The sequence below is a fragment of the Paramormyrops kingsleyae genome, chromosome 15 (assembly GCF_048594095.1).
Source record: "Paramormyrops kingsleyae isolate MSU_618 chromosome 15, PKINGS_0.4, whole genome shotgun sequence".
In the NCBI taxonomy this organism is placed as follows: domain Eukaryota; kingdom Metazoa; phylum Chordata; class Actinopteri; order Osteoglossiformes; family Mormyridae; genus Paramormyrops; species Paramormyrops kingsleyae.
The window spans coordinates 1,324,593-1,340,622 of NC_132811.1; the positions used below are offsets into that span (position 1 = coordinate 1,324,593).

The window sequence follows — 16,030 nt, forward strand, 5'->3', positions numbered from 1 at the left end:
CGCGGTTTTTAAAATATTGACTGGTCATGTAGGAAATGTTTTTGAAGTGGCACAGTTGTTATTAATATTGCTCAGTATTTCGGGTGTCGCTGGTTAAACAGCTCTTTACATTCACAGTGTGGTTTTTCTTCCGCATTAATGTCAGTCATTAGATTGGTGGTTTAGCTTACGTTTAAATATTAATGATAATGTTGTTAGGTACTATAACTGGTAATCGGAGCTTTCATTACTAACGGACGAAGGAACGGAGACGAAGCGTCGTAGCGTCTTTAGGAGCAGCCCAAAGTGCAGGGTGTCAGATTCGCCTGTATTGCAGCCATTTCGGGTGACATGGAGACGTCGGAGCCAGGCCAGGCCGACGGAGAGGAGCGACCGGCGGAGCCGAGGCCGCGGACACGCTCCAACCCGGAGGGGGCCGAGGACCGCAGCATTAGTAGCAGCAGCGCCCCGCAGCCTGCCGTGGGCAGCCGCAGTGAGGGCGAAGGGGAGGCCTCCAGCAGTGACAGCCCTCCCAGCTCCACCACCGCCACCTCCGCAGCCCCCGCGGCTGTCGCCCCTGCCATCTGCACCGTTGCCCCCGCTGCCTCCACTGTGAAGGACAGGCCGAAGCCTGCGCAAGCGTCCCCGGCGCCCCCTCTGCCCCCGGTCGCGGACGTGCAACTGAGAGCGCCGCGAGTCAACTGCCCGGAGAAAGTGGTACAGTGTGCGCCGTGATTAAGGGGCAGGAGTGGCTTGGTTGTAATCTCACGCGTTGGACTAAGGACAGATTTACCAAGGCTCCAAATAAATAACATTTGGGTCAGGGTGGCCAACTTTGGCTAGGTGGCTGGAGTGAGATTTTCAATTCGAGACAAGTCTGCACACATTTACATGTATGTAACAGGTTTATTACTTGGTAATTTTGGTCTTCCTGGTTGTCCTGTCCAGATAATATGCCTGGATCTGTCAGAGGAAATGTCCTTACAGAAGCTGGAGTCGTTCAATGGGTAATGTCCAAGACCTAAGCCTTCTGCATATTTGACGTTAGTATTTAAGACGCAGTTTATGGTTCAGCTGTTGGATTTTCATTTTTTTCTGCTGTGCATCCAAAAACAGATCGAAGACGAATGCTCTCAACGTGTCACAGAAGATGATTGAGATGTTTGTTAGGACAAAGCACCGGATCGACAAGCGCCACGAGTTCGCCCTTGTTGTTGTCAACGATGATGCCTTGTGGGTGAGTTGGAGCTCTGGCGGTCCTGGGGGCTGCAATGTCGCGGCACACCTCCAGGTTAGGGATCCACGCTATTATGCGGGTTTCCTTCAGGTCCTCCCACATTCAAAGACATGCAGATAAATTGGGAAGTGTGTCGGTTACCATGCCAACGTGCAGAAGTTACTGGTCCCCGTGAGTAAGGCTCATAACCCCCAGGAACGCTGGCTGACACAGCAGGCTCATAGCCTCCAGGAACACTGGCTGACACAGCAGGCTCATAACCCCCAGGACTGCTGGCTGACACAGCAGGTTCATAGCCCCCAGGATTGCTGGCTGACCGAGCAGGCTCATAGCCCCCAGGACTGCTTACTGACACAGCAGGCTCATAGCCCCCAGGACTGCTGGCTGACACAACAGGCTCATAGCCCCCAGGACTGCTGGCTGACACAGCAGGTTCATAGCCTCCAGGACTGCTGGCTGACACAGCAGGTTCATAGCCTCCAGGACTGCTGGCTGACACAGCAGGTTCATAGCCTCCAGGAACGCTGGCTGACACAGCAGGTTCATAGCCCACAGGAACGCTGGCTGACACAGCAGGCTCATAGCCCCCAGGATTGCTGGCTGACCGAGCAGGCTCATAGCCCCCAGGACTGCTTACTGACACAGCAGGCTCATAGCCCCCAGGACTGCTGGCTGACACAACAGGCTCATAGCCCCCAGGACTGCTGGCTGACACAGCAGGTTCATAGCCTCCAGGACTGCTGGCTGACACAGCAGGTTCATAGCCTCCAGGACTGCTGGCTGACACAGCAGGTTCATAGCCTCCAGGAACGCTGGCTGACACAGCAGGTTCATAGCCCACAGGAACGCTGGCTGACACAGCAGGCTCATAGCCCCCAGGATTGCTGGCTGACCGAGCAGGCTCATAGCCCCCAGGACTGCGGGCTGACCGAGCAGGCTCATAGCCCCCAGGACTGCTGGCTGACACAACAGGCTCATAGCCCCCAGGACTGCTGGCTGACACAGCAGGTTCATAGCCTCCAGGACTGCTGGCTGACACAGCAGGTTCATAGCCTCCAGGACTGCTGGCTGACACAGCAGGTTCATAGCCTCCAGGAACGCTGGCTGACACAGCAGGTTCATAGCCCACAGGAACGCTGGCTGACACAGCAGGCTCATAACCCCCAGGACTGCTGGCTGACATAGCAGGCTCATAACCCCCAGGAACGCTGGCTGACACAGCAGGCTCATAACCCCCAGGACTGCTGGCTGACACAGCAGGCTCATAGCCCCCAGGAACGCTGGCTGACACAGCAGGCTCATAGACCCCAGGAACGTTGGCTGACACAGCAGGCTCATAGCCCCCAGGAACGTTGGCTGACACAGCAGGCTCATAGCCCCCAGGAACGCTGGCTGACACAGCAGGCTCATAGACCCCAGGAACGTTGGCTGACACAGCAGGCTCATAACGCCCAGGACTGCTGGCTGACACGGCAGGCTCCTAGCCACCAGGACTGCTGGCTGACACGGCAGGCTCATAGCCCCCAGGACTGCTGGCTGACACGGCAGGCTCATAACCCCCAGGACTGCTGGCTGACAAGGCAGGCTCATAGACCCCAGGAATGCTGGCTGACACGGTAGGCTCATAACCCTCAGGACCGCTGGCTGACACGGCAGGCTCATAACCCTAAGGACCGCTGGCTGACACGGCAGGCTCATAACCCTAAGGACCGCTGGCTGACACAGCAGGCTCATAGGCCCCAGGAACGCTGGCTGACAGAGCAGGCTCATAACGGCCAGGACTGCTGGCTGACACAGCAGGTTCATAGACCCCAGGACTGTGGGCTGACACAGCAGGCTCATAGACCCCAGGACTGTGGGCAAAAACATCAACCGGATAAATAAATGTAAATGTAGTTTGGTGAATCAGTGACTCAGCTCGAATTTCATGTGTGTGCATGAGCACCCCTATCCTGTGGTGGTTTAGGGGACAGGGGGGGGGTGTCCAGATGCACTAGAACCCTGTAGTGAGGAAGTAATGTATTTGTGTGCTAATTGATGATTAGTCTTTATGAACATTCCCTTTAGCCGTGTTTATTCACGGTGGTGCGTTTCAGCTGTCTGGCTTCACCTCGGACCCCCGAGAGCTCTGCAGCTGCCTCTATGACTTGGAGACAAACGCCTGTGATTCCTTCAGTATCCTTTGGTAACCTGTCTGCAAATCCCCCCCGCCCCACTTTTAATGTTGCTCTCTGGGGAGGGAGGAACCGTGACGATGGACACCCACACTGCAGTTGTAGTTCCCTCCTTGATATAATTTGCCAGATCTTGAAGATCTCCTGAATGTCATGTAAGTTGCCTGTATTTGTCACCCGAGAATAACAGTTTATATCTGAATATTGCATTTTTTCCCCTCCATCACTGTCTCTTATCTAATCTGTTCTGCCACCCCGCCCCCCCGACTTGGTCTGTATCCACAGCCTGCATAAGATGGAGCTGCCGTTGATGGAGAATGTCCAGACCATCCCCCCTCCCTTCGTGGTGCGGACGCTCCTTATTTACAGCCGGCATGCAGGGCAGCTACATTTCAATCCCTCCGAGGCTGTCAGGGTGAGCGGCCCGCTGCTCTTCCGCTGCTCATCCAGTCTGCGTTCAGTGATGTTTTGGTGTTTGTCAACTCACTGTAATGAACAGTGATGTTCTTTATGTGATCTGTCATGTTTCCACTGAATATTCTCTTTGGTGCCAAGGCTCATTCCATCCAATGGTGTTTGTAACCATCAGCCTTGGGCTTAGTCGACTCCAAGCAGCTGCATGTTGCTGATGTGCTATTTTCCTCACTTGCACATCACTTTGAACAAAATGCGTAAATATTAATATAAATGTAGCATGTAGGTATGTCCTGGTTAAGGTTCACCATGAAGAGTTTAATGCTGTGCATCCTCACGGCCCACAGAAGATGCTGCAGTCGCCTTACTTCTTTTTTGATGTGATTTATCTGCACAATGGAGCTGATGAGCATGGAGATGAAAGCAGCTGGAAGGTGGGTGTCCGTCGTGATCGAGCCGCTGCGGATGAACCTTAGGAAGCGACTCTGCCAAAGTCCCTGAGATGCGGGAGAGGCACTCGCAGGCGACGGCAGACATTTATGTCGCTGTGCCTTTGCTGCCCTTCCTTTCTTCATCCCTTTGTTGTCGTGTGACCTGCATGGTGGAAAGGGAGATTTCAGCTCAGCTGAGGCTGCAAAGGCCAAATGCGCAGCTGTCGGCTGATGTGGAGAAGCCCGGAGCTGTAGGGCATTCAAGGTCGTGCCAGATGATGCTGTGATGACGGAATAAAGACTAAATTATTATTTTTTAAGATATAACAATTATCTCCCCCCCGCAACTCCTTAAAATGTTGTGTTTCCGAATTATGCTTGTAAATAGTCTACTTTTCCTTACTGTCTGGATTCCCTGCAGAACACATCAGAATGGTGCGCTCTGGACAGGCTAATTCTGCTATCATCTCTTTCAGGATATTTATGCCTCCTTTGGAAAGCTGGACTCCAAAGGCATGTGTTACCGTTTTGAGGTGTCCCTGAGCGCCCCCGCCATCGAGCTGCACAACTGCATGGCCAAGCTTCTGGCCCACCCCCTGCAGAGGCCTTTTCAAAGCCACGCCTCCTACAGTCTGCTGGAGGGGGACGAGCCTCAGGAGATGGAGGCCACCGTCTGAGCTGCATGTCCAGCCTTTTTAGCTTTCCCTCTGCGTCAGCTAATTGCCGTGGCAACGATTTACATTACATCACAAGCATTTAAAGCGTCCTTTGAGGTTATCTAACCTCTAATTCTCTGCAGCCAGTTTATGGCGATGATTCTCATATGGCACCGAGTGGATTTGTAATATGTGTTTATATGTCTTAGTCTCTGAAATGTACATTGATTTTTATTTTTTAATGCCACATTTGAACTTTTTTTTGTTCAAGGTTTAAACTACCCATAAATTTCTTTGACAAAACAGGGATACAGTATTTCCCTTATAAATTGCACATAGTTCTTAGTGCGCAAGAATTCATTAAAATCATCCCATCGTACATCTTGTCATATAGTAAAGATTTGGATAGTGTCTGTGGCTCTTTTTTGAAAATTTGTTTTGAACTAAGTTAAAAAAGAACCATCTTACAATTATAAGAAAATTACAACAATACACATTTGCATTTTTGGAATGCAAGTGCACCGGTATAAAGTGGAGGTTTTATTTTGATGGGGATGTAAATTCAGTTTTAATGTTGATTTTCACAAAGTAATGATTACTGGGCTTAATAGTTATTGTGTGCACTGCACATTTAAGAATGTTTTGGCAGTAAACATGAAGTGGTGAGTATTTCAGCCAGTGCATACAGCTGTGTTCTCACCACAACACACTGCGCTGCCATGTTTGCAGTGATGAATGTAAATCGGGTCATGCTGCAGGGATTATGGCTGTATGTTCGCATTCAGCTGAATAAGTTATTAATGTTCCTGTGGCAGGCTGATGGATGCAGGAGGCTTTGGGGTAAAACCTGTGGAATTATTTAATGTCTGAGTGACATTTCACCTGCCATAGCTTAATTTGCAGAAGCTGCGTCATAAACGTCTATATGCTGTCTGGACCTCTTCCCTGGCCTTTATAACGCGCCGGCAGACGTCAAGGGTTTTTGTGAGGGAAGTTAAAAGGTACCAGTGTTTAATGTTTTGGTGAAAAGGGCCCAAGGCCTTTCTGCTCGGCCTCGACCCGTTTGTCCTTGTAGGGAAGTTGTTTAATTGGTCCTGAGTTTTATGAGGCCCGGTTTCTGCTTCATGGGCGCCACGCGCTTCCTGTGCTCATTCCAAGCATCGTTTGCGTACAGTAGCTGCGCGTGGAATTACTGCTGCGGGAGGTGGAGTACCACCAAAAAATCTTGGGGGCAGTATGGTCTTTCATACCGGGGCTATGTGTTTATTAAATAAAGTAGCGTCTAATTTATTTTATTTTTTTAAGAATGATTGCCCAGAAGATTTTAAAAACAATATTTTCAGAGGCAAGAGAAAAGATTCCGAACACTGTTGTGTGCCGCTGTGTACAGCGTCTTCAGAATTTAATGGCAGTTTAAGTTTCTTTTGTTTCTGAATTCGATCTGAGCTAAAGCAGCGCCATATTTACTAAGCGCAATGAAATTTATACTAGGATGCCTTTTCCCCAGACTACAGACAGGGCGGTGCAACGGTTTAGTTTATAAATTACTAAGCAGGGCTGGGCGATATTAACAAGTCGACATTGCAAGTTATGCACATGTAATGCTGGGTTTAGATCAGGCTTCTGCATACCATCATACTGTACGGACATTATACCGCGGTATAAGGTATTTTCATAACGTTATTTTTCAATTAATTTCAGGTGTTATGCCGAAAAACGCATCCCTGCCATAGAATGCATGCCGGTGTTCCGACGAGTTGAGCTTTTAAGGGTTTTTTGGGGGTCAGGGGGTTTTTAGGGGTTAGGGTTTTAGAGGTTTTTTTGGGGGTTAGGGTTACAGTTCTACGGGGTTTTTGGGGCTATTGATTAGCACTACGGTAGCCTTACTCGACAAAGTAGCTCAACTCGTTTCAGATCAGCGACCAATCGGTCATTTAGAGACAGGCATGCATTTCACGGCAGGGGTGCAGAATTCGGCACAACACCGGCATTGAGAACTCATGGTGATGAAATAAGCCGGAGGGGGGGTGACATTTCGTTAGATTCTAGCCGCTAGAATATCTATATTCTGTTAAAGGAAACAAAATTTGGCAAGTTTTGCAATTTTAGTGATAGTTCCATAGTTCCTTTTCAAGATTATATAGTATATGTTTGAAGTTTACCGCTACTTTTGCATGCGCTCTCCCAGTTAATCATAATCATTTTCATCCTTGCTGTTTAAATCACTCATAGATGTATTTTAGGGAAATTTATATATTTTATAACTTTTGCTATATACATATTGTAATAGGCCTATTTAGCCTATAAACTTTTTTCCAATATCGTGCAGCCGTAATACTAAATATAAAGTACTAATTTGAAGTGGAGCAGTAGGTAGAATACAAAGAATCCTGCAGCAGTTAAAATTATCAGCTTGGTATGAATTCAGCGAGTGTAAAACATTTCATTCCACAACCGCATTTCATCGCTGTATTACTGAGGCATGCAGATTAGAAACGAGAAGCCCATAAAGCTGCCTGTCTCGCACTGCCCTCTGGTGGACATAACGTTTAATCCCCCAAATTGACGTAAACTTCGTTTGCACGCAAGGGCAGCGTATAGTATAAACTGGCCCTAGGAGTAACCATTCACTATCGCTCATAGGTACATATATAATTACCCCCTCCCCCATCATTATTCATATTTGTCCTTGGCGCTGTCTGCTTCCCTAAGCCCTGCTCAAATGTATTTCACTTGTCTTTGCTTGAAAAGATACCTGCTTCCTCTTTCAGAGAAATTTGCCTGCAAGTTCCCAGATGGTTTAAAAGCGAGGTAATCCATTTTCCCCTTCATTGTTCCTTTGTATCTTTAATTTGGGGCAAAGAACTAAGCAACTATGGAACATAAATTTGTCAAATATACATGAAAAAATGTTTACTTTAGACATGATATTGTGATTAGTTTTCAGCTGTGGCTACCTGCCAGGTTACATTCATTCAAGTCAAATGTTTCCTGCTTCTCTTGGGGAAGTTTATCTAAGATCAGCCACACAAAGGTCACACAGGCATGAACCACCAACTGAAACACCTCTCTAAATGACTCCTTCCTGTTAATGCGCATTGGCACAGAGACAATGCGTGACAGGAAAACCGCGAGCTATTCCTGATTTCCTGCGTCCGCAGCAGCTGACGTCATAAAGTGAATGATTAGGCTGAGGATCAGATGTGGCTGCTGCCTTATGTGCTGATGGGAATATTTGTCGTCATCATCATCTACAAAAGGCATCTGAGATCATCACTGCCCATTGCAGTTAACCACCCTTTCTGCTGTTCTCCGAAAGGACGTCGTTACCAGCCGGAGAAGCTGCTGCCAGCCGTTCATGTTTATTTGTTTATTCTGCTTTAGCAGGATATGTTTTACTAATGAGTATTTTTTTTATTATTATTAAGCTGTGCATGAGACATATGCAGCCACCCATTTGTTTTCTATAACTGTTTGTCCAGAAAAGAGTCACAGTGAGTCTAGCCCCCATACCAGGGGCGCAGTGCAGGGGACACCCAGGACGGGACGCCAGTCCCTCACGGGGTGCAGTGCAGGGGACACCCAGGACGGGACGCCAGTCCCTCACGGGGTGCAGTGCAGGGGACACCCAGGACGGGACGCCAGTCCCTCACGGGGCACAGTGCAGGGGACACCCAGGACGGGACGCCAGTAATATTAAATGTATTAATAAAATAGTTGTTCATTTAACCTACAAAATCTTTGCAAGCATATTTTGCAAAACAGAATTTCACTAAGGGTTCCCACATAGCAAGAAGAGTCTGGCCAGATCCAGGCCAAATGGTGTTCAGAAATTGCTGCAGATTCGTAAACCGGATCTGGTCTGGTGTCTTTTTGCACATCAGACCAATACTGGCCCACATTCGCTTTCTGGGTTTGAAACAGATAAGGACCATATATTGGCCAGATTTACATCGAATGTTAGCAAATCTGGCCTGTATCTGCACCAGAGTCAAAAGTTAAATTCAGATCCAGCTTTAACAGGGACAGTGAGTGGCTCTGTGGGCTAAGTCTCTGTGCCTGTGATTTGAAGGTTGTTGGTTCAAGCCCCACCCCTCCCAGTGGGCACTGTATGTCAGCTGACCCTGTACAGTGACCCCTTCCCAGCTGTGGAGAATAACATGGGGTCACTAAAAAGAAGCCTTTCAATGCAATATTTGTTTGTTAAATGTGACTCTGTCTCATTTTTCCAGACTGACTACAAACCAGTTCTGCCCCAGGATCCTGTCTTAACACGTGTGGCTGGTGAGTGGCTCAGTGGGCTAAGTCTGTGTGTGGGAGCCAGAAGTCGCTGGTTTGAGCCCCGGCCTTGGTGTAGTGCTTGTGTGTCTGTGGGCCCTTGAGCAAGGCCTTCAACCCCCAGCTCTGGGGGTGCTATGTGCCATCTGACTTACAAACAATGGAGAACAAGATGGGGTTGGTGTAGAGAACTATACAATGAGAACTATGTATGTTGTATGTAACTATGCAAATGAAAACTTAAGTTCTGTTCCAGGACCCTAACTAAGGGTCCTGGTATAAAGACTTTTATTTGCATTAGTTACACTAATGCTTCACTGGACCACATCTCTTCAGCCACCCCATCTTGCTCTTTTTAGCACAGAGCTGGGGGGTTAAAGGCCTTGCTCAGACATGTAACCACTCCACCAGGGCTCAAACCAGCAACCTCCTGCTCACCAGCACAGAGACTTAGCCCACTGAGCCACTCACCAGACACATGGGTCAAGGTAGAATCCTGGGCAGAACTGGTCGGCACTCAGTCTGGAAACGAACAAGTCTGTGCCACATTTAACAAATAAAGTAAAGGTACCTAGAAACACTTCAGTTTTGTCCACAGGTTTTTTGAGGGGTGGGGTCACTGTACAGGGTCAGCTGACATGCAGTGCCCTCCAGCAGGGGTGGGGCTTGAACCAACAACCCCCAGGTCACAGGCACACAGACTTAGACCACTGAGCCACTCACTGTCCCTGGTAGACCGAGATCTGAATTTAGCTTTTGACTCTGGTGCAGATACAGGCCAGATTTGGAAACATTCAATGTAAATCTGGCCCATATATGGTCCTTATGTGTTTCAAATCCAGAAAGTGGATCCGATCAGTATTGGTCCGTTGTGCAAAAAGACACCAGGCCAAATCTGGTTTACGGATCTGTGGCGATTTCTGAACATTTGCCCCAGGTCCAGTTCAGACTCATCTTGCTATGTAGGGTGATCATCCCTCAGACTCTTAGTGCATCCGCTGTGACTGATCGTACGTAGATGGTCAGGCGAATGCTGGATCTTCAGAGTGCATACAGACCAAATGTAATCATTCAGAACTATGGACAGATTCTGTTGTAGACACTCCTGCCCGAATGTCACTGGCACCCAGATTTAAGGCGATAAAGGTGAATCTGGCTCAGAATCAGTCGCTATGTGGGTTACCATTTACACAAGACTGTGCTCTTTCAAAACACTTCACAGAATTTAAAAACTCTCCAAACAAAATTAAAAAAATGAATTCTCAAAGCAACCGGTCTTATAAATTCTCATGTCTGAAAATGGAAACATAAACTGCTTAACGATTCAATTGATATTTCTGAGGAATTTTCTCCGTTAATTAGGTACATTAATAGACATACGGCACACAAAGGATAAATAGACTATGGTACATTTCACCAAACTAAGGGGTGTAGTATGACCATGATAACATTCCAAAAGCCTTTAGTGATTTTGGTGGCTCTTCACTCTTTGGAAGTGAAGTTATTGACATTATCCGTCGATTTGCACTTTGTAGACGGTCCCTAAACTCTCCTCTGACAGCGGACTGCTCATAGGGAACAATGTTATCCGTATTTCTGTAAATACATATTGTTTGGACGAAAATCCGGTTGTAGCTCATTGTCTACCTTACCACTGTTAAATAGACCCGTATATTGTGTTGTAATAACGTTTTGTTTAAGATTTATTGAGCCGCGAAGTTCGAATCTGCCAATGTCTTTCCAACTTTACCGAAGTCCACTTGGGGAGGTTCCCGTGTAATTTAACTTCACACTGACGTGTTGATCCATTGACCGCTAATGGTGGAAGGATTCACGTGGCGCCAGCAGATGGCCACAGCGGTCGATGTCCCTACTCACTATTAGAGCCTCTTGGTGTCTGGCTACCAAAACAAGAAAACAAGGCTATACAGTCTGTCAGATAAGGACTGCTGGAGAGACGACTGAGTTCTGCAAAGACCAGCAATGGATGGTCAGCCACAGTAATAAAGAACACTGAAAGAATCCCCTTTTTTGCAGAGAGATGCTGATCTAGTTGGCTACTCCTGTCCTGTGTTCATTGTGAAGCTGAGATAAACACTTACTCATTCAGTGAAATTTATGCGACGGTACTCGGCTCTTTACTGGAGGTGAAGATGTACAACAGCAGCTTTTCGCGATCAGCATTTGGGTTGGAGATCAAGGACAATGCCAAATCTAAAGGCAAGAGCTGTGGTTACTATGTCAGGATCATCTTTTTCTTCTCTTCACTGATTCAGTCGCTCATCATCGCCAGCCTGGTGCTCTTCTTGATATACGGGCAACCAAAGCAGTCAGCGGAGGAGAAAAGAGCTCAAGACCTAGAGGAGAGTTTTCGGTATGTCAGCGCACAGAACTATGTACTCAAGCAACAAGCAAAAACCCTGAACGAGACCCTCCAAAAGGCGATCACGGAAAAGGCAAGTATATGTTCTGCTATGCTAAGAAGTTTACAGTAAGCTGTTTACAGTATATGTAATATAGTAAAATTTTGGGATGTCTTATGTAACTTATTCCTATGTAAGATAGGAAAGATACGCATGATATTTACTTAACTGGTAAAATCACGTCGCTGATTTCATTAATTATTTGTTAAACACATTTAAAATCCTCATCAGTGATCAAGAATCCAGTTTTACTGTATGTTGCAGAGGGTATGTCACATAGAAATCGGCTTAAGCAATTTGATCATGCAAATACTATAATTAATACGGAACACCACTAATAATTTGACCTAACAATTAAAAACGATTAGCTTATGTTTTTAACCAACGACCAAATGACCCCACATGCCCGTCTTCATTGTGTATTTATATTAACAGCATCAGTGTGAAAGAAAATGTGAGCGATGTCCCGTAACCAAATGTCCGGTCCTGCCTCCACAAATCAGTATCCCTAATCGTAAGTATTATACTATAGCAAACAGACCGGAATTTTATAAAATATAGTCTTTATAATTTTTTAAGAATTTTTCAAAAGCCACTTTTTTAATTAAATAAAATATATTTTATAAAAACAGACAGTGTTGCAAGAAATAATTTCCCCTTTCTCTCAGCTGATATTGGTCTGAGGAACAAGAACCAACAGCTTGAAATTATGATGAAACAAGTAAAAAACAACTTCACCCAAACAGTGCAAGATCTCAAAAGTAAGATGGATGCGATCGCAAGGGTCCGAGACAAATTGCAGGTGGATAAGACAAATATGGAGGAAACATTACAATTATACAGTAAAATCTGCAAGGAGGACTTTGCAACACCCTTGAAGGGCATCCAAGATGTTACCAGAACATTCTTATCAAGGATCGAAAACTTGTTCCCGCACAATACTTTCTATCTCACTTTCGACAAACAGCAGGCAAAAATTGACCAGATTCGCTCCACCTGCACCAACTTCTCCAAAGACATGGAGGACAAGTTCCAGCATTATCTCGACAGTGTTGGGGAGAAGGTGTCTGAGATCCAGGAGCACCGCAGTAAGCTGATGATGGAAAACAAGCACCTAGTGGAACAGTGCAGCCACAAACGCTCCAGCGACACAGAGAGGCACAGCCCAGTGCCCCAGAGCCATGTTTCTAGAGCAAAGAGGCACTTACAGAAGACAGAGACTCCAGAACAGGGCAGGACAGAAAGAGAGATGCAGGTACTGCATTCCAAGCTCAAGTCAACGGACATGATTAATATTCCCCCAGACAATGTCTAGCTGCTTGTGTACGTGTGTGTACGTGTCTGTGTGTGTGTATATAAATCCTGTATATATATATATCCCACCAAGGTAAGATTACTGTTAAAGGTAAAAGAGGTGCATACAAAAACATTACTATGGATGCATAACACAATTAAAATGAATCATTTTCTGTAAATCGAATAGCTAGTTATAGAGTAAACCTTGCTGCCTTGAAATATTATTTGAAGCTTTTAATTTTCTTCAACTGAAACTCTTTTTTTTTTTTTTTTACTTGTAACTGTTTGATTCCTTTTAGTTTTTCAGTGTAAAAGAGTGAAAAAACTGTAATCATTCACGGCGGATCAGTACCTACGCACGGTGTCTTATACCTTCAGTCCGTCAGAACATCATAGATTTTTATGCAATCGAGGTTTTAAAATTTCAGATCATTAGAGCACTGGAACATGGGAAATTGCATAGAATAGTAGGGATGTATCCTTCTTAAGTGAGACTAGCATATTAGCATATTTGTGAGACTAGCATAGCTAGCATATTTACTGCATGGTGACCAGATAATCCACATCGGGACGGACACTTTGAGCTGCTTCAGATTTTACAAACTAAAACTTGTCTTGGCTGACATGCCTGGTCAACATTGCGTGGACGTTGGGGACAGTACCTTTGGATTGACTGGGGGGGGGGGGTCCCAATCTTTAAGAAAGGGGACCGGAGGGTGTGTTCTACCTTCAGGGGGTTCTCACTCCTCGGCCTCCCTGGGAAGGTCTAGGGTGGGGTCCAGCCATTGAACCTCAGATCCAGGAGGGACAATGTGGGTTCCGTCCTGGTCGCGAAGCATTGGACCAGCTCTGTACCCTCACAGAGATACTGGAGGGTTTATGGGAGTTTGCCCAACCAGTTTACATGTGACCATGTCCCTTGGGGGGTTCTGGGGGGGGTATGGGGTCCATTGTTGTGGGCCATCAGCTCCCTGTATAAACAAAGCGAGAGTTTGGTTCAGATTGACGATAGTAAATCTGACTCATTCTTGGAGGGTCCTGGACTCCACCAGGGCTGCTCTTGGTCACCGATTCTGTTCATAACATTTATGGACAGAATTTCTAGCCATAGCCAAGGGCTTGAGAGGGTCTGGCCTGGGGGCCTGGGGATTGTGTCTTTGCTGTTTGCAGATGATGTGGCCTGTTCGTGTCATCGCATTGTGACCTGCAGCATGCGCATGAGTGAGGTGGCCGGCGTGTGGATCAGCATCTCCAAGCCTGAGGTCATGGTTCTAGACTAGAAAAGGGCGATTTGCCCTCTCCTGGTGGGGGATGAAGTAGGGAGTGGGACATCGACCGATGGATTTGTGGGTAAGAGGGAGGTCTGGGTATCCCTGCTTAGACTGTTGCGCCCGCGACCCGACCACAGATAAGCTGCAGAAAATGGATGGATGGATGGATGGATAAATGCGGCAGTTATCTGTGGTAGGTCTTGTAATGTATCACCTGTAGATGTTTGGTTTTTGGTCCATATCCAGTGTTACCAACTACTTTCAATGAAAAGTAGCTAAAGTCTGCTCAGAAAGGCGTGAAATTACCTCATACGCCAATTAGCAAATCGGTGACATCTTGTCGTACAGTATTTGTATTCCGCCTAGTCAGTCGAGGTCAGTCAGCCCTTCAAATCTGTTTGCTTTCTGCCTGCTCTCTCTGCTCACATATACTGTGCTTAAATAGAGGCGAGTCATTTACATTTTTTCTGTTTCTGTTGTCAGACAATGGAACAAATATGAAACTCTGACTGAAACGCAGCTGAATAAGACGACGTTAACCAGCAAACACCTTCCAAGCGCTGCTAGAAAATCAGATTTTATAAAACTGAGATGCTATTTGACAAAATCACCACACACATAATTAAAAAAAGACAGCTGTACTGTGATTTTGGCCATATTTACATGTAAATGGCCACTCAGAGAGAAAATGATGTTTGTCCACAAATCACTGTATTTGTCACTGGTTGCTTTTTTTGAGAGAAAAAAAGTTACCAAATCTAGTAAACATACATGTAAAAATTCAAGATCTGCTCTGTAATTTTCACATTTCAATTTAGTGGAAATCAAGTTTATCCTGAAAACGTGTAGTGAAATGCTTAATAACCACATTACACATTCTCTGAGTTTTAGGACGTAAAAATCATGCAGTTTTTATTGTCATGCAAATTTGGAACAACATCTACTCACATACTCTTTCAGGAAGTAAACAATACTGTTTTATTTCTGCCCTATTTCTAAATCTAACTTATAAACACTTCACATGCTGTACTTTATTCACTCTGATGTTCCTGTTTTATTTTTACCAATGGCCAAGTGGCCTAGTGACCTAGTTTTAATGCTCTCCTCGGAACATTGATTTATTCTGTGCTGAAATATGAACTGCAGAACTATGAATTTTGGGTTTACTCATTGCAGCACAGTATGGTGAAAACCATACTGCAAATGTAACTGCCCTATGATTTTACTATTACAAATCGGCCGTTTATGTATCGAAGATGTAGTAGTCTTCAAATGTTATTCTTAGATTTGTTGAATTTACTGTCGATCTTTTCTGTTGTATTTGCAGACTAATTCTTTACTAATTTATTTTAATTACTTTTCATTAATTCAGTTAATCTCATTTACCCTCATTACTAAATCAGTACTACAGTATGTAGCAGAATGGCAATATGAATATCTGCAGAGCTTCGCTTCGTGCTTCATTACATCACGTACAATAATGTACTGCATTTTATTATGTTGCTTTGGCTAAAAGTCCCAGTTGTTTTTATTAAAGAATTATATGTGAAATAAATGAAATTGTATTAATAAATAGAATCCATGCTTTATGTTTAATAAAAATAAAAACGAAATAAATGCATTTGGTTCCTGTGATTTCCTCGCACAAGCCTAGTGATCAAGACTCAGGCAATTTGTTAATCCCACACACCAAAGGATCCATGTCATGTTCATTATGTCCCAAAGATCCCCAACTCACCCCTCTTTAGAATGACTTAAATATACACTGACTGAATTATAAATTCCCCCTTTGTATTGATGCATTTTTTTCTTTTCACCATTTTCAATATATTTTGCTTTTGATTTGCTTGAAAACTGTGTAGCAGAGTAGC

The 16,030-nt window shown here is 45.5% G+C and overlaps 2 protein-coding genes across 2 annotated transcripts; both read left to right on the plus strand.

Annotated features, from left to right (window-relative positions):
• Window positions 1-330: 330 nt before the first annotated feature.
• babam1 (BRISC and BRCA1 A complex member 1) lies at window positions 331-5,302 on the plus strand. The gene is made up of 8 exons (XM_023843906.2): window positions 331-696; window positions 928-986; window positions 1,096-1,216; window positions 3,313-3,391; window positions 3,521-3,545; window positions 3,676-3,805; window positions 4,152-4,238; window positions 4,712-5,302. The coding sequence occupies exons 1-8, from the start codon at window positions 331-333 to the stop codon at window positions 4,910-4,912; spliced, it is 1,068 nt and encodes a 355-aa protein (XP_023699674.1). The 3' UTR covers window positions 4,913-5,302.
• Window positions 5,303-10,876: 5,574 nt separating this feature from the next.
• plvapb (plasmalemma vesicle associated protein b) lies at window positions 10,877-15,776 on the plus strand. Its single transcript, XM_023843580.2, has 3 exons — window positions 10,877-11,625; window positions 12,028-12,106; window positions 12,261-15,776. The coding sequence occupies exons 1-3, from the start codon at window positions 11,323-11,325 to the stop codon at window positions 12,905-12,907; spliced, it is 1,029 nt and encodes a 342-aa protein (XP_023699348.1). The 5' UTR covers window positions 10,877-11,322; the 3' UTR covers window positions 12,908-15,776.
• The last annotated feature ends 254 nt before the right edge of the window (window positions 15,777-16,030 follow it).